The sequence below is a fragment of the Meles meles genome, chromosome 3 (genome assembly GCF_922984935.1).
Source record: "Meles meles chromosome 3, mMelMel3.1 paternal haplotype, whole genome shotgun sequence".
NCBI classification, from domain to species: domain Eukaryota; kingdom Metazoa; phylum Chordata; class Mammalia; order Carnivora; family Mustelidae; genus Meles; species Meles meles.
The window spans coordinates 64,581,964-64,607,666 of NC_060068.1; the positions used below are offsets into that span (position 1 = coordinate 64,581,964).

The window sequence follows — 25,703 nt, forward strand, 5'->3', positions numbered from 1 at the left end:
GAGGGCTAAGGCATTGGAACTGCCCATGACTGCAAAGTGCTATAGATGTAAGCTTCGCCAGAGAGCTATAGTTCATCAAAAGCTAATTGATATCTGATTATTAATTCTTAATTGGTCATTAATAATTAATTATTAATTATTTCCTATCTAATTATTAATTATTATTAATTATTGGTGGTGTTTGATAAGAAAAATCTATTCCAAATGGGCGAGTTCAGGATAAAGGACAAATGCTTCCAAATTCTATAAGCATAAAAAATAAATCTGTGACTCTGTATTTAATGCAGAAGGAAGGAGAATGTGAGATATATAAGCATAGTGTGTCAAACAGGGAAAATAGCCTTTGACTTTCCCTATTAACAAAAGTAACGTTCTCTGTAGGTTGAAGGTCATTGCATTGGACACGCTGTAGGTCATGACTTGCAATGTTTCTTATTTATGATACCAATTTGTCAATGACTCTTTTACTTCCTATATAGAATGGGAACAATCCTCCTGTATTAGTAATTTGAAAGCACAAAGACAGCTAGTCAGAAAATTCTAAACTGAAGAGAGTTTTTTCATGAAATCATTGTATTTCACTATTTTTCTTACTAAGGATTGAGTGAAATATTTCCTTAGGGAGATCGACAATATTTAAGGAGAGAATGGAATGTGTCATTGAGTCTTGTCTTGGTTTTTCATAAAATCAACCCAAGCCAAATATATTTAAGATTTCAATCTATTTTCTTTCATGGGTTACTATTCTTTTCTTGTGAAGATTTCTTGCAAAAGTTTATACTCATTGCAGTGTTTCTTACACAGTGGGCCAAGTTTTCAGGGATGGTTTTCATGCACCATCCTGTGTATATTGAATGGTTTACCTTCAACTCAGTGAATGAAGAATTTCACACATATGCTCTGGTAAAGCAATCTCCCCAAAGATAGTTAAACGGTGACAACTTCTGACAACAGAAAGACAAGAAAAGTATTAGCATTTTGTAATGTCAGAGATGGTGTAAAATGTGCGTAATTGTGAAACTTTAAAACCATGTAGTGGTTATGTATTGAATTCTTTTTTTTTTTTTAAAGATTTTATTTTATTTATTTGACAGAGAGAGAGATCACAAGTAGGCAGAGAGGCAGGCAGAGAGAGAGGAGGAAGCAGGCTCCCTGCGGAGCAGAGAGCCCGACGCGGGGTTCGATCTCAGGACCCTGAGATCATGACCTGAGCCGAAGGCAGCGGCTTAATCCACTGAGCCACCCAGGCGCCCCTCTTTTTTTTTTTTTTTAAAGATTTTATTTATTTATTTGACAGAGAGAGATACAAGTAGGCAGAGAGGCAGGCAGAGAGAGTGAGAGGGAAGCAGGCTCCCTGCCGAGCAGAGAGCCCGATGCGGGACTCGATCCCAGAACCCTGAAATCATGACCTGAGCCGAAGGCAGCGGCTTAAACCACTGAGCCACCCAGGCGCCCCTATGTATTGAATTCTTTAAAACACAGAGATCCTAAAGAATCACATATTATATTGATTTACAATATAAAATTGTATAATCTGTTATGAATCATTAGTTTTACTAATGTAAAATAGTTCTCATGCATTACGAATTCTCAAAAAGCTTCATCATTTTATTGTGAAATTAGGTCAGAATTGTAAAATAAGTGTGTTTTTTTTTTAATTACCCCCACCGAGGGCACCTGTGTGGCTCAGTGGGTTAAAGCCTCTGCCTTCGGCTCAGGTCATGATCTCAGGGTCCTGGGATCAAGCCCTACATTGGGCTCTCTGCTCGGCAGGGAGCCTGCTTCCCCCCCCCCTTCCTGCCTCTATGCCTCCTTGTGATCTCTGTCGGTCAAATAAATAAATAAAATCTTTAAAAAAAAAAAAATTACCCCCACCCAAGAAATCCTGTTGAGGTTTGTCTTCCTGTTCTGAAGGCTTTGTTTTTGAATGACTTGCTAATCATGATGGCTTCACAGTATCACGAGCTAACACGTCAAGATACAGCACACACTTAGGAGTTTATCGTTAATGTAGATGTAAATTTCAGTTGCAGGTATTATTCGCTGCTTCCGGGTTGTTTGGGCTGAATTCTTGTGAGATCTGATTATACCACCATTGGTTAGTGACTCCCAACGTCGCTGACACGGAGCTCCGCCAGGAGAAGGGGTGGTTCTGTGTATTCTTGTTTATCATTCTGCTCATTTGTGCTTGTTCAATTAGCATTATCTTCCATCCACAGTTTCTTTACTGGGATCTTTTAAAGCCAATTGTCCATTTTGTGGGGATTAGTTCAGTTAAAACTAGATCATATAATCCGTAAATCCACTTAACAAGGCATATATGAACTGCAGTTCAGTGAAAGCAAGTCAGCAGGTAAGGGGGCCACTGCCAGCCCCTCTGTGTTATGCAGCTCTTACTCTTTCCTAAAAACCTTGCAGGCCAGAAGTTATGTATCTGGTGCATGGGCCAGCAGTGTTAATGCATATATCAAATATTTTTAAAGCTTGATTCCTGTCCTGTTTTTAAATTACAAAAAAAAAAAAAACCCCTAAATAATCCTGTCCTAACACTTACTTCCTGCACCCCAGTGTAGTCACATGTATATACATGTCTATACCCAAGCACAAGTCTCTTTCATCTGGGAGGAATAGCGTTGGTTACTGATTCAGAAATGGCAGATAGAAAGGTAAAGGAGAAAAAAGGTGATAAGAACACTGAAATTCTACTCTTTAAATTTTAGGGAGAAATGTGCTCGACAAATGGGACATATTTCTTTCATGTGGCTAAATAAATGTATACAGTTTTTATTTTTATTTTTTTAAAGAGTTTATTTATTTTAGAGAGAGAGAGAGCAAGAGGGAGAGCACAGGCAAGAGTGGGGAGAGAGGGAGAAACAGGCTCCCTGGAGCCCAACGTGGGGCTCGATCCCAGAGCCCTGGGATCATCACCTGAGCTGAAGGCGGATGCTTAACCAAATGAGCCACCCAGGCACCCCTACATACAGTTTTTAGAAAGCACAAAGAACTTAAGCTTTTGTATGAACGTCAGCAATATTTCAGTGCTTGCCATCACTTAATTTCTCTAAGTCTCCATTTCCCCAACTCTGGAATAAGAGAAAGTAGCTCTGAAATCTTCAGTTTTGAATCTGTTTTGATTCTCCTATTGATTGACATTTTTTATTTAAATTCAATTAGCCAACATACATCATCAGTTTCAGATGTAGTGTTCAATAATTTATCAGCTGCATATAACACACAACACCCATCACATCATATGCCCTCCTTAATGCACATCACAAAGTTATCCCATCCTCCCCACCGCCATCCCCTCCAGCAACCCTCAGTTTGTTTCATAAAGTTAAGAGTCTCTTACGGTTTTTCTCCCTCTGATGATTTCCGATTCAGTTTTCCCTAACTTCTGCTATGGTCCTCTGCACTATTTCTTATGTTCCACCTGTGAGTGAAACCATAGGATAATTGTCTTTCTCTGATTGACTTATTGATTGATAGATTGACAAATTGGGTTCAGCAGGGATAGTAAGTTTTAAAATTTTCCAGTATTAAACCAAGGCATGTATGATAATAAGATCACACATTATACTTAGATCATACTTTCAACTCTTCAAAGTACTTTCTCATCTATTGTGTCTGTGTTCTTGCAACTCTATGCAAAGAGAAGGCATTTTTTTAAAAGATCATTTATTTGTTTGCTTATTTATTTATTTTAGAGGGAGAGGTGAAGGGGAGGAGGGGAAGGAGAAGGAAATACAATCTCGAACAGACTCTGTGCTGAGCACAGGGCCTGACGTGAGGCTGGATCTCACCACCCTGAGCCAAAACCAAGAGTCAGACGCTTAACCAACTGAGTCACCCAGGCACCCCAAGTGAAGGTATTTTTTTTTTAATTCCACTTGATAAATGAGGAAAACTGATGTACAAGTACTGAAAGTGACTTGCATAATCTCAGAATCCTAATAAATACGCTTTATTAAACCTTCAGTATTCTAAACCCTTAGCCATGGACTCTGAAGCCATTTGAACTTTGTTCAAAGCAACATGCTGAGTCTGTGGTATTTCTGGGGAAAAGGAAATGAGAAACTAGAAGGCTTAGCAACGGCTGATGCCACAGGTCAGATCAAAATCTGTTGGATTTTAATGCAAAATCCAACAGAGGCCTGCCACATAAAGCACTTAAAAAGCAATTAATGCATAAATTAGTTAATGAGTGAGTGAAACAAGTATTGAAAAGAAATCAAACCACTTTCTAGGAAGACAGTATAAGGGGGTCGAATGAGCACCTTGCATGCTAGCTGTGACTCTGCCGCTGTCAGCGTGGGTGAATTTTTGGTCTCTCTTGATTTCTGTTTGTTCCGTAACTACTCCAGTACTTATAGAGCACCCCCTACATTCCAGGAGCTAGGTTAGGCACCTGCCATTGAGGTGTCTCAGGATACTAGCAGAGAAGGACACTGCAGGGTATTTCGTCAAGAATGAGGAAAAATTTGGCAAGCAAAGACAGATGCATCATCTCAGGCAGAGGTGTGTTTGCCTTGCGCAAACACAAAGAAAAAAGAAGGTAAGGCCTAGCCTGGATGGTGGGAGAATCATAAACTGTCTAGAATGACTTCAATAGTCAGTGTGAGTCAGCTGTTGACACACAAGCTGATGGTAGGTCAGAAAGGGCACCACTGCCTTGCCAAGGAGATTTCATGGGTGGTGGGAACTGAGGAGAGGAGCATGGTAGGTTTGTGTTGTAGACAGCTGTAACTGAGGGGACTGACTTGTATCGATGGTTTTTGCCTTCGCCAGGTTCCCTGAGAACAGAGCTTGAGGACTGAGTAAGTGCTAATCATTGGGAGATACAATCCGAAGCACTGCAGGGGAGAGAGAAAGAACATAAAGCAGGGAAGACTGGGAGGCAACACAAGGCAGTATGTTACGGGGAGGACCCCTGCTTCCTGTGTTTCAGAGACATAGCTGGTTGCTGTGCACCCACTTGGCTGCATGTGCACAGGCAATATGGAGAATCCTACTTTGAGGCACTCTGTGAGCAGCAAGGAGGTGTGAGGAATTACCTTCCCATCTCCTATTCCATCAATCTCAGTTCACCCCGCAAGAAGACAACTTCTGCCTTGTTTCATCTGGCTACTTTGACAGGTGATCAGGGAACCAGATCCCACAACCCACAGTGTGGCTTTTTATCCAAACATAGAAGCAATCTTAGAAGCCAGAAACTTGGGGCATGTGGCTGTTGGGCCTCAAGGCACGGTGGCAGCCAGGGAAGAGCCCAGCTTATTTTGGCAAGTGAACATTGAGCCAGTCCTAGGTGGAAGCCCCATAAGGACCCAACCACAGTTAATTGGTCATGGTGGTGGGATGAAAAGCAGTCCCTTGGGAAGGCACAGCCAGAGTCACAGCTGTAGCAAAGCAGGCAGCAGAAAATCCAGGAGGCCATGACTCCAGGAGAACTAAGGGGATGTATACATATCCAATAAGTTTTCAGACCTACATGTGGAACACCAACATGAAACAGATGCAAGAGGAGCTGCTCTTTGAACCAGAGAGAAGAGTCCACACCCTAGTTCTTCAGCTTTCTCCCCTCCATGGTGACTTTTGAGGTACCCGTTGGTGTTCCTTGAGAGCCAGTTTCGAAGAGATGAGATGATCTGCTTTCTAGCATCAAATTAAGAATTTGAGGGGGAGTAATACATTTGAGGAATAATATTTCATTGCCTGTAAGATGAATTTGGTCTCTTAGTTGTTTGGCTTGTGGAATTGCAAAGAAAAGAAGAGGTAAACAAGTGTAAGCATGGAGAGAGTTGTAGTGAAGTGTGAAATTTGGGGTTTGCAGGACTTTGTAAGTTCATCTAGTTCAATTACCTCATATCACAGGTGTGAAAACTGGAATTCAAGGGGGTAAGTTGTCTTGGGAAAGGTCATAAAACTAATTAGTGACAGATGGCTGAAACCAAGGGAATCTGACTCCCGATCCTGAGCTCTTTATCCTGTGTACATATATGGTATATGTACTCCATAAATTTGCTTCAGTACTTTTTAAATTTTGCATTCTAATGTATTTAAAAGAATTTATTCATTTATTTATTTGACAGACAGGGATCACAAGTAGGCAGAGAGGCAGGCAGAGAGAGAAAGAGGAGGAAGCAGGCTCCTTGCTGAGCAGAGAGCCCGATGCGGGGCCCGGTCCCAGGACCCCGGGATCATGACCTGAGCCAAAGGCAAAGACTTTAGCCCACTGAGCCACCCAGGCGCCCCTTGCATTCTCATTTTGATATCAGTTTGAAACTATTAATTTATGCCTATTCTGACTGCCCAAATGACCACTGAGGACTTCTATATCCAAAATGTAGAACCCTATATCAAAATGTGAACCCTTCTTTCTTTCGGTTTTAACAGTACAGATGAGCTCAATACAGGTGAATCTGCCTGTTACACTGCTATACCAGATCACCACAGACTACATGTTTGTAAACAACAGAAATTTATTCCTCACAGTTCTAGAAGCTGGTGAGTCCAAGATCAAGACACCAGCAGATTCTGTGTCTGGCTTCTTGGTTCATTGACTATTGTATTTTCTCTGTGTCCTTACATGGCAGAGGGGTGAGGGATCTCTCTGGGGCCTCTTCTCTGAGGCGCTAATCTCATTCTTGAAGGATCCACCCTGAGGATCTAATCACCACCCAAAGGCCCCACTCCTAATACCGTAACATTGACCAATAGGTTCCAACATACGAATTTTGGAGACAAACATTCAAATCATGGCACTGACCCTATAGGGGTAAGTACTGGGGTCACTTTGCAATAGACTCTTTTACAGGAGTTCCATCTTTGTATATATTTATTCAACAGCAACAAAACCTTTTTTTCCAGCAAATTCCAGCAATAATTTGATTTAATACCCATTTAATGCAGTATCAGTGATGCTATAATGCTAACTTTTTTCTCAAGTTAACAAGACAATTTTGCTCAATTATCAGATGACATTTCATTTAAAATGGCATCTGAGGGGAGCCTGGGTGGCTCAGTGGGTTAAGGCCTCTGCCTTCAGCTCAGGTCATGATCCCAGGGTCCTGGGATCGAGCCCCACATTGGGCTCTCTGCTCAGCAGGGAGCCTGCTTCCCCCTCTCTCTGCCTGCTGCTCTGCCTACTTGTGATCTCCCTCTGTCAAATAAATAAATAAAATCTTAAAAAAATAATAATAAAGGGGCACCTGGGTGGTTCAGTGGGTTAAAGCCTCTGCCTTTGGCTCGCGTCATGATCCCAGGGTCCTGGGATCGAGCCCCGCATCCGGCTCTCTGCTCAGCAGGGAGCCTGCTTCCTCCTCCTCTCTCTCTCTCTGCCTGCCTCTCTGCCTACTTGTGATCTCTATCTGTCAAATAAATAAGTCTTTAAAAAAATAATAATAAAAATAAAAATAAAAAAATAAAGTGGCATCTGAGCCTCACTCCTCAGCAGAGTTTTTAGATGAATAGAAGAGCTGACCCCAAACTAGTAAAAAGAACCTTGGAGCCATTAATACTCTCTTCCAATACATTTATATTAATAGACATTTTCTATATTGGAATTATTAAAGTCAAAATTCTGAAGCATTACATATAGGAAAGGATCTGACACTATTTCTGCACAAACATTTTGAAACTTTAGTTGCAGCAAAAAAGCATAATCCTCCCGACAATTTACCAAGTTAAATTTTATTAGCTTCAGTTTTTTAAATTCAATATGTATATCTTTCTAAGTTTATCTTCTTACAAGAGCAATAACTTACAGTCTTCTTCTATAGCTTATATATATTTTAAAAGTACAAAATTACATAATTCCATGCTTGAAAACTGAGATAATTTTTTCTGTTAGAAACAAGCCCAGATTTCACCTAGAACCATTGCAAATAGACACACTTTGTCCTGGGATACAGTTACTTAATGAAAACTAGCCCGGGAAAAAAGCCTACATCTCCGATTCCACTCTTCTAAGTTCAGTTCCTCGTTTTGCTAGCAACTAACTGTATATCTCCATTAAGTCATTAAGTCATATCATTTCCCTGGCCTTCAGTTTTCTTGTTGCTAAACGAAGGAGATTGTGAGGATCACAAATACCCATGCAAGTTTGAACCAGATATAGAGTGAAGTGAGGTTGTGTAAATAATAGATAGTACTAGGGACAGCAGTTAAGTCAGAGGACACATCCATGGACCAGATGTGTTCTGCAAGTTGCCAGTTGGAAACTCTTGGACTAAACCGTCTTTATAGCACCTTCCCCAACTCTAGAGCATCCAACACAATGACTCTAAGATGAATTAAGAGTAAGCCAGCATCCATATGACCTGTGTCAAATGGTAATAGCCATAGAAAGAAACCTTCCAGAAGGGGTCAGTGTATTTTAAGAGTGGTGTAGTGTCACATGGAAGAGTAAGGCAAGGAAGGGATTGAGACATGCAGGATCCAAATAAGTGAAGGACCGTTCTTGTTCCCAACTTTATCCAACCAAAAGTACTGTGCGAATTGTAACCCATGTTTAATTCTCCAGTATCATACTCCCAATCTAATCCGAGATGAACTCATATTCAACAAACTACAGGTGAGACGCTCTGCCGGTTGCTGGAAAGATCTGTAGAAAATCATAATGACGTTTTCCCTTTTTCTTAGAGAATGCATTTGATTGGTTGGTTGTCACCATTGCATCTTTCTTTTTTTTTTTTTTTAAAGATTTTATTTATTTGACAGACAGAGATCACAAGTAGGCAGAGAGGCAGGCAGAGAGAGAGGAGGGGAAGCAGGCTCCCTGCTGAGCAGAGAGCCTGATGCGGGGCTCCATCCCAGGACCCTGAGATCATGAACTGAGCTGAAGGCAGAGGCTTTAACCCACTGAGCCACCCAGGCGCCCCACCATCACATCTTTCTCCTCAATTTGGTCCAAGTGTTATTGACAAGAACTTTTAATTCCATTTAAAATTAGAACTTTAGAACAAGGATTTGGTGTGTTCTTCAGCCTTCAGAGTTTAAGGGAACAGCATGAAAGTATTTTGAAATTCTTGTTGTATTCGCAGAAGCAATGAAGTTATTGGATATACGTTCTCCCTTGAGGAAGATGTTGTCCAGACTTGCTACAGACTCTGATTTCCTGCTCTCCTTCAGTAGTTAGCATTGACACACATGGATGTTCTGTCCCTGACCAGGGTGTTGCTTTTTCTTTTCATTTCTTGCATCTGTACTCCTCTTCCTCTCAGTTGCTTCAGTCCCAGGTATCTGTCTTGTCATTTTTGATAGGCACGAATAGGAGGAAAATGCAGGTTTTGGTTCATTTCTAAATTTACTCATACTAAAGAGATGTTTGAACCCAACTATTAGCATTGAAGACCTATTCATAGAAATTTTAATTTAAAAGCAAAGCAGTAGCACGCGTGGGTGGCTCAGTTGTTAAGCGTCTGCCTTCGGCTCAGGTCATGATCCCAGGATTCTGGGATTGAGGCCCACATCCGGCTCCCTGCTCGATCGGAAGCCTGCTTCTTCCTCTCCCACTCCCCCTGCTTATGCTCCCTCTCTCTCTGCATCTCTCTCTGTCAAATAAATAAATAAACAAACTATCTTTAAAAAAAAAAAAACGCAAACAATAGACAATAAGTGGAGTAAAGAATAAGGAAGAACAGGGCACCTGGGTGGCTCAGTGGTTTAAGCCTCTGCCTTTGGCTCAGGCCATGATCTCAGGGTCCTGGGATAGAGTCCAACACCAGGGTCCCTGCTCCCTCTCTCTCTGCCTGCCTCTCTGCCTACTCGTAATTTCTCTCTGTGTGTCAAATAAATAAATAAAATCTTTTTTAAAAAAAGAAGAGGGAAGAACAAAAATTTAATAAGTCCCTAATAGCTGACTCCCCTGTTTATGATATGTTGCCACATTTATGCTTAAAATTGTCTATTTCCTGTTTTAAATGCCTTTTATTCATTTCCGCCCCCTTTCTCTCAGTTTATTGGCTTTGCTGTCACCTTAGTATCTCTCTCATCCAAATCAATTGACATTTTTATGAAATGAGTTTGCAAGGTGTTTAGCTCTGAGAGAAGAGCTTATCAAGCATGGGCTGCCATGTTGTGAAACCTCTCTTAGTAAAACGCTGGTACATAACCCTTGAGGTATAATTTTTTGGAGGATTTGGTTTTTTATTTAGATTTATGTGTGATGTTCTATGAATAAAGTGGCTTGGTTTTTAAAATGTAAAACCTTATGCCATCATCAAAGTACATATTTTATTCATTGCTTAATAACATTCATGAATGAAGGAAGAACACCCATTGTTTTAAATCCTACACAAGAACCCACATTCTCGGTGGTTTGCCTCTCCAGACAGCTCTTGTTAATCTTTCTGTAGGCAAAGCTCCACTTAACTAGGCCATCCAGGCATTGAAAGTGCCTCCCGATTTATGAATACAGTGACAGTGGGTAGTAATAGAATCAGATAAACATGTTTTTTGTATCTTACAGAAATAAGAAATTAGACACTAAAAGTAATCAGGATCTAAATTTTTGAAGAAAGTGTGCCAGATGAAAGATTCATCCTTCCAGTGGTTCAAGTGTTTCTATTGATTTATTTTTCACATAGCTCTGACCAGCCTGCACTTTCACTGTTTGATGTGACAAAAAAGGAAGGAAAGAAGGAAGAAAAAAGGAGGGAGGGATGGGGAAGAAGAGAAGAGAAGAGAAATGAAAGAAAAAAAAAGAAAAGAAAAGAAGTAGCCATTTGCTAATTCAAAACATTTGTTTCCAGGTGCCAGGTGGACCTGTCGTCCCTCAGTAGGGAACAGACACACAAGTTGGAGTTGCAGCTGGAGGAGGGTGAGGGGCACTTGGTACTGCTGGTCACCCTGACAGCTTCGGCCACAGTCAGCATCTCGGACCTCTCCATCAACTCCCTGGAGGACCAGAAAGAACGGGAGGAAATCTTAAGGAGATATGTACGTATGTAACCCTCCTAATTCAGGGTCATGTGTGATGAGTTGGTAAATGATTTACCTGGAGTGAAAGAATTACATCAGAAGGGCTGTGTGACCGTTGAGTCCGCAGAAACAGAGAGCTGGACAATTGCAGATGCCGTTGCCCTGAGGTCCGCATACCTGCTCCTCTCTAGAGTCTCTTCCAAACCAAGTTCTAGATTCTGAGCCTCCTGCAGTGATCTTGTCACGCAGCTCAACTATCTATCCTGCAAGGCAACTTCTCATAAAGGAAAGTCAAGCATACAGAATATTACCTCAAAATTAATTCATTGACCCTTTGTAATTGCAATTAAGAGTTCTTTGTCTTTCCAAGTTTGAAATGGAATTAATGACACCTACGTTAATTAGTAGCTTGGTAACGAGAGGATATTCACAGAAGGAATTTTTATTTCAACTGCTTAGAAAAGCCTCACTTCATTCCTTTATCTTATTTTAATTGAATGTGAAATATAATTAAAAGGAAACCTCCTTACCTTTTGATCACTTGTGGCATGATGGGGTGGGATAGTGAGTCACTACAGGAAGTATGCTTCTCAAATTTCACCAAACCAAAATCTCCACAGCCCATCTACCTATTTCCCAGCATCCTCCCTCTGTGCGTTTTCCAACCTGTAGTTTTCGTGAATCAACAGAGAGGGGAGCTCTTACTCCACCATTCTCTCTCAATGGCGGCTCGAAAAAGTGAATGCCTCAGTACCCATGAAGCTGGGGGAAAAAAGCTTTTCCACTTAAAATGACAAAGCTTGTATTGTACAATGCTGCCAGGTGTTTAGAAGGCTTCTCTAGACATTCAGCCATGAAACCAAGCCCAGACTAACAAAGAACCGCTTAATTTTTTTTTTTAAGATTCTAAAATATTCCTATTTGCTGACTGACATCCTTCCAATAACTGAATTTAATAAAGATGTACCTTATCAGGCTGTGCAGATAACATGAAGTACCGGTACTAATGCTCTACAATATTCTTCAAACAGATTAGCAGGATGTACGTTTCAGCAAATTTATTCTGGCTATCTCCACCGAATCAGCTGTCTGCTAATGCTTGTACAACTCATCCACCAATGCTGTTATCATAAACAGTTTAATAGAGGTGACTTAGCAAGGCTAAATACTATATATTTTTAAACCACCTAAGAGCCCAACGTATTGTTGGGCGTCTTCTAACATGTGATTGCAATTATGAGAATCATTTCACATTTTGGTACCCACAAAAACATGTTCTTCTCTTACCAGGAGTGAGCCTTGTGAGTGGAAACAATTTTAAAGGAGCTAATTGGTATATTAATATAAAAATTCTGGGTATTATGAGACTGTATTTTATGGATTAATATTTGATGCTATCCCATATATTAGAATGATAGTGCTAGGCTAGGTAATTAGGAATAATCCAACTATTATTGATTTTTCTTTTTTTTTTTTTTTTTGCCGGATGGGCTTCCTTAAATCGGCCATTTCCATTCAGGATTTGGATATTTGTTTCCGCAGTTTCTTCCAAATGTTAGTTATTATTCGAATAAAATGTAAAATATTGTGTGGATGCCCCGGCTGATTCTCCGATTATAAGCTGCTCGACATATTAAAAAGTGAACCATATTTAAATGTGTTTTTTGGTTTGTTTGTTTTGTTTTTGTTTTTGTTTTAGCCCTGCATTTCAAGCATAGACCTGTATCTCCCTCTGGAGACCTCGTTGCTACAAAGCTACTGTAGGCAGTATAGCACATATATTATAATTGCTTGTAGTAATACAAGGACAGAGACCCATACTGGGTTGTTTCCGCGTGTTTCCTTTTTATTACACAGATTATGAAATGAATGAATGCTGTATCATGTCTGAAACATCACTTGTTTCAGAGAAACATACAGAGGAGGTTATTTGGGAAATTATTCATATGTTTTCTTGGGAGAACGTGTTTATTTTTTAAATTTTAGGTGAAACTTATGAATGTGATTTGGCCCTGGCCATAGTGAGGAAAGTAAATGAACTGACCCCTGGAAAAGCTCTCCGTTTCTGTCGTTCAGTTGTTCGTTGTAACGCTTTGAAGCCCCACAAATTAAACAGACATTACTGTGTGAGCCATTATTTGATCACCTCATTCTGAAAAGATGGCTAATTCCATTTTTCTTTTTTCTTTTTTTCTTTTGGGGAGAGGAAGGCAGGGAAGGTCACTAGGGGGCGGGTAGTAATGGGTAGTAGACCAAGAGCGATTGTATGACCTTTTCAGAACGGGTATGCTGAACCCTTGCTCCCCCTTGTCACAGTTTAAAAACCAGAGGAGCTAGTTTAGAGAAGAAGTTGTTAGCATTCCATTTTTATTATGACATTTCACAGTCATCTGATTTAATGTCCCTTGACCGGATTGTCCACCGTGAGACGATGGGCTTGAAATGTTATTTAGAGCATTGATAAAAGGTGAGCGGTTCTAAGATGACAGCGAGTCATAAGGCTGGTGGTGTGACATTAATTTTCTCCATAACAGAGATGGAATAAGACGTCATGGTGACAAGCTGTCAATCAGCGCCGGCCCCTCAGAGCATCTCGATGCCATAGGACGGGGTATTGCCTCTCCTGTAATAGAGCTGAACTGAGATGCTCTCCCTGACAGCTGCTGCAGCCATAGAGAAAATATATTATACAGCCTTTCATTAAAAAAATAAAGAGGACTCCTCTCCAGAGCATTTCAATCTTTTCCCATCTATTGAGGGCTGAAAGGATTCACAGCAAATCATAGATTCCTCTGCTATGGAAATTTCTGGCTTCAGAAGGCATCCAGGTTTTGAGGCCTTCTAAAATAACCATAAATAACAGGGCAGGAGTACCTCTTGATGAAGCATTCCTGAAAGGTCTATTTTTAAACTGATATATTTAAGTTTTTTGCCTTTTTTTTTTTTTTTTTTTTTGGAATTCTTCTTATAAGCGATGGGTCACTGGCCTAAACAGTTGAAGTTGGCAGTAAATTCCTGAGTGTCAGCTGATTGGGGGAAAGAAACCCTTCAAACAATAATTACCCCTCCAAATGAGAAGCAGAACATCGGAGCTGAAGCATCAGAAGCTACATGTCTGGGCAGGGAAGGTTACTCGTAGAAACAATTCTCAGCCCGAGGACTGATGAGATTTGTTTCAGACACAGTGAAACTTGGTTTCAATTGCACCCGACAATTAAAGGACAGAAACCTTTTGATAAAACCCTTCTCTATGATTAAGATAGGAGACTTACCTGGCTTATAAGTGTTATAACACTTGGAAGCTCGGAGATAAGGAGAAGCTTCTCAAACCTGAGGTTACTGAATCAGGAAAACAACATGCCTACAAACCTCCGAATTATAACACTGCTGTCTCAAGTTCCCACCGTTAAACCCTTCTCTTACACGAATTTAAAAGGAAAGAGAGGTGCATTTTTCCTCAACCCTGTTATCTGGGTAGTTTCAATAGATTTTGGGTGATAAACCACTGCTTAAAAACAATACAAGATTAAGAGCTAATCCTGTGCTCAACACTCTTAAAATTAGACTCTGGGATCACCCATGTATCTGCATTTCCTCCTCTCAGCATACCAAGGTCATAGCTTTAGTGTACACAGTGGCTAGTCATACAGGACTGATAAGGGTAATATCTCAGTAAGTTCCTGCTTGTCAGTATTCTCACATCCTTAATACAAGGACGGGAATGTTGTTTAGTAACAGTTTGATTACTTTGTTATGTTATGCTCCCTGGTCTTAAAGCATTTTAGGGATTATAATACAGAAGTACCTTTCTGTATTATACTGAAGTATACTGAAATACCTTACTGTATTATTCTGTATTGAGTAGAAATGCTGGTCTTGTTATAAGTAAAATGCTAGGAAGTGTAAACAAGCAAATGCATATCAGTGTTCTCCATTAATACTTACTCTTTTTAAGAATTTATGAATTATTACATTGGTATCTCTCTTTTAATGCCTTCAGGTACTATATTTCCCCAATCACTGCCATTGTTAATTTGTGAAATTAAATAGGGTTTTTTTTCCCATTTTATTTATTTTTTCAGCGTAACAGTATTCATTCTTTTTGCACAACACCCAGTGCTCCATGCAAAACGTGCCCTCCCCATTACCCACCACCTGTTCCCCCAACCTCCCACCCCTGACCCTTCAAAACCCTCAGGTTGCCCCAACCTCCCACCCCTGACCCTTCAAAACCCTCAGGTTGTTTTTAAAACCTATTTAATTTCAGAGACTATGGACTCTGAAATTAAATAGGTTTTATCCTTTGGATCTGATTCTTCTACTAAAATTTCCCTACTTCTTTTTTTTATTTTAAATTTTTTAAAAGACTTTATTTATTTGACAGAGAAAGCAAGAGAGCAAAAGCAGGTGGAGCAGCAGAGGGAGAGGGTGAAGCAGGCTCTCCGCTGAGCAGGGAGCCTGATGTGGGCCTTGATCCCAGGAGCTGGGATCATGATCTGAGCCAAAGGCAGATGCTTAACCATCTGAGCCACCCAGGTGCCCCATAATTTCCCTCTTCTATACATACTACAATGGCAAGTAAAATTACAAACTTAAGAAAAATTATTCATCACTTTTGAATTTATTCTTAGTGATCAATTTGACTTCTTTTAGAAATTATATGTGATTTTTTTCCCTAAAACATTCATAGAACTATGTAAATCTTTTGAATCAAATATTAGAATAGTATTTCAGTAATTCAACCCTCATCTAGCACAAGCAATTTCCAAACTCACCAAGAGGAAAACAGTAAAAAAAAAAAAAAAAAAAAAAAATTAATATTGACTTTCTTAATCCTAAAGGCTGAAGTGTGTTTCATGATCAACAACCTAAGACTCAGTACTAACGATCATTAGTCTCCAAACCATTGTGCCCATAGACAACAGATTCTTTGGAGTGCTTTGGTAAAGGAGATTGAAGGGGAAAAGTAGGCATATACTATTCTATAATTTATTGTTCACCATTGTTCACCGATAATTATGGGGAAGAAATGTGGTTTTTTTATTCTTTCAAAGAGTTTCATGTAGCAACAATTATCTACGTCAATACATATGTGTGTGTCTATGTGTCTGTGCACGTTAATGATGGTGGAAGGGTAATCTGTAATGAAGAAACACAAATATCCCTTTGAATAGCTTAAGCAGCATCCTGAGATCAATGATAAAACTTGGTGTTTCGGGGCGCCTGGGTGGCTCAGTGGGTTAAAGCCTCTCTCTGCCTTGGGCTTAGGTCATGATCCCAGGGTCCTGGGATTGAGCCCCACATTGGGCTTTCTGCTCAGCGGGGAGCCTGCTTCCCTTCCTCTCTCTCTGCCTGCTTCTCTGCCTACTTGTGATCTCTGTCTGTCAAATAAAGAAATAAAATCTTTAAAAAAAAAAAAAAACTTGGTTTTTCCTCACATGCTCTTTGAGACCCTCTAGGACCTTTCTTTTCTAACACTGCTGTTGGGGTCTTTCAGAGCCCACTGAGGATATTTCACAACCTGAAAGATGTGGGATTTCTCCAGGTGAAAGTAATCAGAGCAGAAGGATTGATGGTTGCTGATGTCACAGGTAAGAAATGAGGCAATTCTATTGTCTGTACTTATTTATGTATATTACTCTAATATATACAATATATTGTAATATTTAATATGTAATATATATATTTATAATCATTATTATATATCATATATACATATCGAGCAGTGTGCCGATCTCACACCATATCATTTTACCTGACTGTATCATCAAAGTAACTAATATAAGGTTTCAGGTTTGATCTTATAAGAATTGCCCCACCCAATTTTTACACTGTTTCTGCTTTTTGAAAGAAAGGTAATGTATTAAAAACAAACAATAGAGAGGTGCCTGGGTGGCTCAGTTGTTAAATATCTGCCTTTGGCTCAGGCCATGATCTCAGGTCCTGGGATCGAGCCCCGCATCTGGCTCCCTGCTCAGGGGGGAAGCCTGCTTTTCCCTCTCCCGCTCCCCCTGCTTGTGTTCCCTCTCTCACTGTCTATCTCTGTTGAATAGCTAAATAAAATCTTTAAAAAACAAACAAACAATAGAGAGTAAAATAACTTTCAAATTGTTGCCTTTTCCAAAGTTTATCCAACGTAGTGGGAATATTTCTTCCAGGTTTCATCATTTTGGCATTTTGGAGTAATGCTACATCTTCTCTCAGGCAGTATCAGCTTCCCTGAGATGATACCGTAACATCAACACTTACAAGTCCAACACACACGAACTCTGTTGCATAGTTTACTGAGATTTTAAGTGTAAAATATTTGATTATTTGGTATGAACTCCTGGCATCTGGGTTGCTGGTTCAACTTTTTTGTTGTTAAAATTCCTTAGCACATCTGGATCTGAATTAAGCATCTACATTGTTCTAAATTTTTTAACCAAGAAATGAACCTGTAAAAATGCTGAAATCAGTCTTATCTGTTAAAACTTCCTAATTTGGATATCGCTGTTTCTGTGATGTATTGATTCACTAATGGTAATTATTTCATCAATTTCCAGAATGAAATCATTGTTTTGAATTTGCAATTATGTGACCATTCATTTACTCTCTAGTTTCATGGGTTTGGGGCATACTTACACCATTTTGTAAATTGTCTAACTCAAGATGGATAACAAAGAGCACTGGCTTCACCAATTTTTTGGTAAATTTTGCTCCTCCCGAAGGAAAGCATCCGCTTATTATTTTTAGAAACATGCTTACCATCGTGAATGTTCAACAAGTTGATCCTAGTAAGGTAGTGGACTTATCTAAAAGGGAGAAACTCACTTTTCCCACCACCTAAGAGCTTGTAAATCCATTACATGATGTTTGGTGCCCTTCTTTAATTCATCAAATCTAAACAGAACAGAATCAAAACCAAATTAAAAGATGACATGCATTAAAATTAAAATAGCAGATGTCTGCCCCAGAACGGTAATATTTTTTAAATTTTAATATTTGCATAGTATCAAGTGACTGTTTATTGTGTGATAAAAATGTTGAGAGTTTACAGTTTCTTTAAACAGGTGATTGTCAATTCATTTGTAACCAGGAAGATAGTAACAACTGTCAAATATTCTTTCAAAACAGAACACTTGGAAGTAGGGGGAGAGAAGGTAGTTTATAACCATTTTGCATGTATACTGACTTGGTTCTTTGTGCTAACCAATTAGTGAATGTTAAGTTTATTCATTTTCTTTCTGACTTCTGTTGTGGTTATACTCAAATTAATCTGGGCATAATAATTTCTTTTTTTTTCTTTTATTATGTTGCATTAAGTCTTAGAACCAGCAGTCAGCAATGAACGATTGATTAACTGCTCATTTTTCTTTAAGACTTATTTATTTATTCGTTTATTTGAGAGAGAAAGAGAATGGGGGATGAGGAGCAGAGGGAGAGGGAGACTCAAGCAGAGTCCACCCTGAACACAGAGCCCAACTCCGGGCTCAATCTCGTGATCCTGAGGTCATGACCTGGGCTGAAACCAAGAGCCTGATGCTTAACCAGCTGTGCCACCCAGGTGCCCAGTAATTGCTCTTTTTTGGTTCACTGTGGACATGAACTTAAAGACTGGAATAGGAAGTCAGTATTGCTTTCTCATACAGAGGTCATACCTAGCCTCTGATTGCCTGCAGCAGCTCAATTCAGAATGTGACGTTCAAGGTAGTGACATTCACCGTCATGGGAGGCACCTTCAGCTTTCCCTGGGATTTTCGGTAGGGAGGGGATCCCCCAGTGTTGAGCTGAAAACCTCTGAAGATGGGGGAAAAGGCCTAAAAGAATCAATACCTCGGGGGGTACCTAAGAGCTAAAAATTATTACTGAACATTTGTAGGGGACACCATAATTTCTTATACAAATATTCAAGTCCCCTTTACTTCAAAAGCTTAGATACCTGCCCATTACACAAGTTGAATGCAATTATCTAAGTTTGTTTCTCTTAGAAAGAAGCTGTCGTTGCTTTTAAAACTTCATGAATATGCAAACTGTGTTAACCTACTTGGCCTGTATGCCACTATGGAAGTGAAAGTACATGTTCTTTCAAAGCTGTAAAAAATAGATATATTTCTTTCCTAATGGTTCTATGTAAATTAATGTGAATAACAATAGTCTGTTCCCTAGGGATTCAATGAGACATAATTTTGATCTGATAAAATGAACTTTAATTTGGGGAATACTAAATAACAGATTCTCCATTTTTTTCCCTCCAGTTTTAGGGATATAAATCTCATGATTCCTCATTCCACACTGACCTTATAATCCAATGTGTTCTGAATTGAATGAGAGAGATGTTGAACTGTTCAGGGGCAAGAGGATAATTCAGTCTTTGACCTTGCTCACTCGTGGACCTTTTGTGGTCTTTATGACATTTGTGATGGTGGCAGAAACTGAGGACCATATATTTAAGTGAGAAATGTCTGAATATACTACTAATTTTTTAAGTAATCTTTACTTCTGAAAAGGACAAATATTTATGTGTAAACTGATCCTTCCTGGTCTTTACCATTAAATCTGGAGCACGAATAAGCTCTTTGAATACTTTCTCTTTTACTTGTTCAAAGAATCATAGTTAGGCTCTACAAGATACCGAGCAACAGCTAGAAAAACGGAAATTGAGTCAATGGTGCTGTCTTCAAATCCTCAAATTAGCAATCATTTAGGAGTGTTGTGGATGGCGAGGGGGAGATTTTAAATCACTGATGGCTGTCTGAGCTAAGCAGAGTATCTTCTGGCCAGCTATAAATGAGGCTATCGCTCTAAGATACTTAGTTGGCTTCAGAACACTTTTTTTCTGGACAAGCCTCACAAGACAAACTTCTATTTGACCAACTTTGCTCTATTTTAAAACTATTTTTAATGATCAGAACATAAAGCCAAACTTGCATAGTTTAGCAAAAAATTTTAAATTACAGCATTCCATCATTTAACATGAGCCCGGGAACAAGAGATTCTATAATCTTTTAAGTAGCCATCAATCTTACTGCAGTTACAAAGAATTTTTTTCCTTTCAAAATGTAAAATTTTTCTTTTGTTACAACACATTCATTGAGAAACATTGTGATACTGTATTAACTCTGTGTGAATAAAGAGCAATTGAGACTCTCTTTGAATGAGTGAGTACAAAGCACAAATTACTTTTTAATGAAACCCTCAATTCTTTCCCTTTCCACAAAAAGCCTATAGCCTTGTTCAGCTGAACACTACTACAGTAGGTCACTTCAGCTAAGCTCCTAATAAACTGTTGATAGTCGAGGGTAGTTTTTTCTTCCGTCTCAATAGCCCAGTGTTGGACAGTGCACTTCAAATCATTAAGGTTAATACAGATTTAAAAAAGAGATTAACTCTGGTGGTTAAGGCCTCAATTTACAACTCCCACACATACACATGCATTGAGCGAGGCACAAGAGTGGATTGAAATTTCAGTCAAATTGTGGGCAGCCTTTCACAGCCTGAGAAAGTGGCACTCTGGTTTTCAAAGATGATCAGCTAAAGTCTTCGTGAGGAAAAAAAGTTTGATTAAGTGAAAAATACTTTGCAGTACAACTTACTTACCTTTCAACTAAGCAGTGAAAAGGTGAATGTCTCTCTGTACCATCAAAGCAAAGCCTAGAGACTGGCTCTGCGTTCACTGGGGAAAATTTCTCTCTACCGCTAAATCAAGTATTCCTGAAAACTGGACAGTTTGTGAGGAGAGAAAGACCACTGGTGGGAAAAAATATATATTTTTTTGAAGGTGGTAGGAAACAATTCATGTTGGAATTTGTCTTTTCTGGCTTCTAATTATCCTCTTCCTTGGATGGGACCTAATTTCTGCTTTCCACGGGACATTTAAAGTCTTCTATATCGAGTGAGGCTTTCTTCGCAGAGTATTAGACCTGGCCTATTGGTTCTTTCAAGTTCTAAGAGAAGAAAGAGAAAAGGGCTCTTCTCTTCAGCCCCTCCCCTGCATTTCCCCCTGGGTTGTTTTTTTGAGTTCCCGAGGAAGAGGTCACAGCCTCCCCCGGGATACAGCCACTCGGGTTCAGAAACGGTGATATGGGAGAACTGTGAAAGCCTTTCAAAAGATGCCCTACCTTTTCACTGTATTAAAAGGAACACTAATATAAAACTTCTCCACCCCAGGTGAATTGATCTCTCAAATTAATGCACCATCTCTTTCAGGAAACAATAGAGGGCGAGGGAGAGAAAAAAGGAAGAGGGAGAGAATTTTACAATTAACATACTCTGTCACTGAAACAGTCCCATTAAATGAGCATATCTTTTTCTAAAACAAGGCTACGCCTAAAGACCCATGACTCACCAGCCCCATAGTCTGGAAACCTACTCGTTATTAAGGGAGATGTTTACTACCCCTTTATTTGCATAGACTTTTCCCATGTTTTTCTTTAGGAAAACTGTCTTCATTGTTGGAAAATATTTAAGTAACAAAACAGCAGAAAAAGACATGCTACAGTTTTTTTTATCAGCTTCCGAGAGAGTCTTATTATCTTAAGAAATAACAGTTAGCAGCTCAGATTCATTAGCAGAGCTAAATTTAAGCCCCATTTGACAGGCTGCCTAGAAAACATTTTGTTTTGCTGTCTGTGGGCTTTAATTAAGATGTGTTCAATTTCAGTCCTCTTCAGTCTAGCGCCGCCTCCCCACCCCCCCCCCCCCAACCTTGCTGTGTCACAGACCGGCGATCAGACACTTTTAGACGGTCCGGCCCATGACTTTGACCTTCTGCACAGTCCGGCGTTCCCTGGGGAACCGTTCAACTCATGAGGTCTGATTTCACACTTCCAGGATGCCTCAGCTCTCTTAACAATGACAGGGAGACAAAGCCCTTTAGAGCGGGCCGCATGGGGACTTGTTTAAATTGGAAACCAGAGAGGAGTCAAGGAACAAGGTTATGGGCTACAGAATAGTCCTTTTAATAAAGAGCTCACAGCTCTGGCTCAGCTCAAAGAGGTCTACCTCTGTACAATTAATTGAGCCATTTATCTGGAGCATCTTAGGCCTCTACTTTCTCACAGAATTGCGTGGTAAATATCAGCTAAGAAGCAAATGAGATATGCATGAAATGAATTTTAACACTTTGATTACTGTGCTTCCAGTCTTCATTAAAAGTAAATTTATTTGTATTTCTGACCTCATTATCAGTAGGCTGCCTGCATTTTTATTGGTTCCTGTGATTTCCAGCTTGAGTATGTCATGAAGGTCTATTTTATACAGAGATTTGGATTTATTATTCTTGGTATTTTCCCTGAACATTATGGGTCTATTCAGAGAAAGAAAATGAAAGGGTGGTTGTACAGAAAAAAGGCGAGTCTGTTCTTTCAAAGTTTTATATACAGTTGGAGAAATGCCGAGCACACATGTATATATAACATAGAGAAGATATCGTCCTTTAAAAAAGCTAACTTTTTGTGGGTTACCCAAACAAACTGCATAAGATATATGCAGTTGTTGCTTGAGTGGGCCTCAGAATACAAGAGCTCTACTGGAAAAAGTGGGTACGTTGCTTCTTTTATGGAACTGTAGCAGTCTGAATTTTTGATAGCATGTGGCTTTAATTACGTCATCATATTTAATAACATTCATGATATCTGATAAATGCAGCCTTAGATTTTATGATCATTATTTAAAACCTATGTTGAAAGATGAGAAAATATATATCCTTTAAACTCTACATAGTTCCACTGATGATATTATATATAAAATGTGGTGCAAATCCTTCATATTTCTGCATTATCAAAGTTAAAATTATTTACCAAATAAAAGGGGGTTAGGCATAGATGTCACTCCTAATTTTTTTAACCTTTGTTATCATTAAACCTTAAAATTATATTGCTCGAAACAAAAATACCTTAGTTTTACACAAAACACATTGAGAATTTCCCAAGCAACGCGTGCTTTATTTCCATTGTATAAAGTAATGATGTCCTTATTTGCTCTTTATCAAAAATCATATAGTTTGAGAAGAAATTTCCTCCAATTTATAAAGCACTAAAAATACCGAACAGCTGGGGCACCTGGGTGGCTCAGTGGGTTAAAGCCTCTGCCTTCGGCTCAGTTCATGATCTCAGGGTCTTGGGATCAAGCCCCACATCAGGCTCTCTTCTCTGCTCAGCAGGGAGCCTGCTTTCCCCTCTATCTCTGCCTGCCTCTCTGCCTACTTGTGATCTCTGTCTGTCAAATCAATAAATTTTTAAAAAATCTTAAAAAAACAATACCCAACAGCTGACAGTCTTACCATTGTAACATGCCTAGTTTAGAAAACAACCTTATATGCATGCATGTTAAATGTCTTAACACTATATAAATACCTTCCTTAAGAATGAGACTAAACAAATGAAGGTATCAGAAGGACAGAAAGCAAATCATTGCTCTTCATTTTTTATTTATTTATTTTTTTTGCTCTTCATTCTTTTATGTCATCATAGTTCACACAAATAAAAGTGGCTTCCTTTTACTACTTGCATCTTTACAAAACTAAATCCTATTCTAAAATTTTAGAAATACAAGTGTTTTTCAAAAACCAAACAAATGATATGAGATATTTGTGAAAAGAGGAATTAAAATGATAATTTAACTCAAGGGCTAGTGTGGCTGAGTCTGAGCTAGTGTTTTAGATGGAATGAGAGGACTCATGTGTGATTCATGTGCAGGTCACATGATCAGAAGGTAGTGCCTTGAAAGAATAGGTGGGATGACAAAAGAGATTAATAATGGGGTTTGATATGCTCTAGAGGTGAAGGACTATGGGCTGAGAAAGTGGAGGTCCCACTATCAATGGGACGTGGGGGAAAGAGAAATACTATAAAGTAATTAACTGAGTTCTGTGCAAGTAAGATTACAAAATGAGCCTTTGAGTAAAGAAATAGAGGATTGCTGATCTGGCTTGGAGAGCTAACTCCCTGATTCTACTCAGTGCTTGAAGAAATGCTTTCCCATGCTAGAATTGTATTGTTTGAAATTAAAATGTTCTTTATTGTTTGTTCTGATGTCAATAAGCAATATATTTCCTAGAATGATGGATTAGGGAACTGGTGTAAACAGAGAGGCTCTGGATTTAACCTGACTTCTGGGAAAAAAAAAAGCAAAAAAAACAAAACCTTACCACAGGAGTACTCGGGTTATATGACAGTAAACTTAGGTGCATAAATGACTACGTGGCTAAGCCCGAAGAGTGATTGTTGTAAAGGATTGATGTCAACGGGAATGCCAAATGGAGGAATACAGAGCTCTGTACTTGGTCTAACCTGGTCAACCTATTTACTAGTGACTCGGAGGAAATAATGGATGGCTTCCTTATCAAACTTGCTATAGAGATTGTTAACTATAGAGATATAACTATAGTAACTTATCGATAGCTATAGTTAACTATAGATAGAGATATAGAGATAGTTAACTATACACTATATGTACATATTACATATACGTGTATACTATAGGTATATAGTATATATTTACACTTTTAATCATTATCATTACAGTACTTATACATAATATATATACATATCCATATATGTGTGTAATAAACTTAGTTCTGACTGAAATAATAGGGTTAGTTCAACAAGGTGGGCATTGGATAGTGTACATAAAAAGCCTTACCAGGATACAAAACAGTAATGTCTTGCTTTAGAGTAGGAAATATAGAAAAAAGTTTAGGGCTTGAATTGAGTTTAAGCTCTGTGAAATGCATCATACGCATGTCAACTTTGTTCTGTTGTTTTACGGTATACAAATTATAAAGGGCAGTTATTGAGAATGACACTCACTTCTGGACTCATCAGCCACACGGGGGTATGAATTCAGGGTTGGAAGCGATTCTTTAAACAAGGACATTGACAAAGCAGAATTTATTCTCAGTTAGGTTATCTGATGTTTTAAAATCAAGTCAGTTGAGAATAACCCATGAAAGGCAATAATAATACTAGTAACAGTGGCGGCAGCAATGTTTATTGAGATCTTATCACATGTCAGACACTATCCTGAGCTTAGAACAAGGATTATCACGAATCTCACCACAACCTAATTAGTTCCTGTTGTTCTCCCCACTTTGCAAATTAGAAAACTGAGATGCGGAGAGGTTAATGAAACAACTTGCCATATTAGCATGTTGAGAAGACATGGTGAGAACTACTGACAATACTCCTGTTTGCAGTCTGCCCCAGCAAAATGCGCTGTACAGGCTCTGGGGGAACTAATATCAAATCTTAGGCAAGTACACCTGGTTGGTGCAACCAAATTCACATCTCCCACCCTAGCTGCAAGAGAGTCTAAAGATGTGACCTTGGCCTTTGCAGTCTCTCTATTCAGGAAGAGATGCCAGAAGTTAGAATACATGCTCAGCAAGCCATCTACATTACCCAGCTCAGGGAGGCAGGTCATGAACATTAATCAGATAATCTAAGCGACAGGTGCTATGTCCTCGCTTTTCACCCATTAATTCATTTAAAGTTAAAAAATGACTACAGGGGGCAAATCCTAAAATCGGTACAAGTTACAGAGACATAATTTTGTGTGCCGTGTAAAGAAGCACTTCCCCAAAATTATAATTGCTAAAAAAATATATCATACTAGACCTGTAGAGGTGGAAATTCCCCCATCACTGGCCCTGTTGATTTAAACGAGAGCCTGTGAGACTACCTGGTAGCAGAGAGGATTTAAGCCCTAGATCAGCTTTTGAACTTGGCCTCTGGTCTTTTCTCCCAGCCCTCAGAATTAGAGATCCCCCAGTAGGTGCCAAGATGAATAACAGACTCTTGAAT

The 25,703-nt window shown here is 39.2% G+C and overlaps 1 protein-coding gene across 10 annotated transcripts in view; it reads left to right on the forward strand.

Moving 5' to 3' along the window:
• MCTP1 (multiple C2 and transmembrane domain containing 1) overlaps nucleotides 1-25,703 on the forward strand; it is a 535,159-nt gene that overhangs the window by 336,450 nt on the left and 173,006 nt on the right. For all 10 annotated transcript variants that reach the window (XM_046000381.1, XM_046000382.1, XM_046000383.1 and 7 more), the window contains 2 exons: nucleotides 10,752-10,938; nucleotides 16,418-16,511. In XM_046000381.1, the coding sequence (XP_045856337.1) occupies nucleotides 10,752-10,938; nucleotides 16,418-16,511 (281 nt within the window). The remainder of the gene's footprint in view (nucleotides 1-10,751; nucleotides 10,939-16,417; nucleotides 16,512-25,703) is intronic.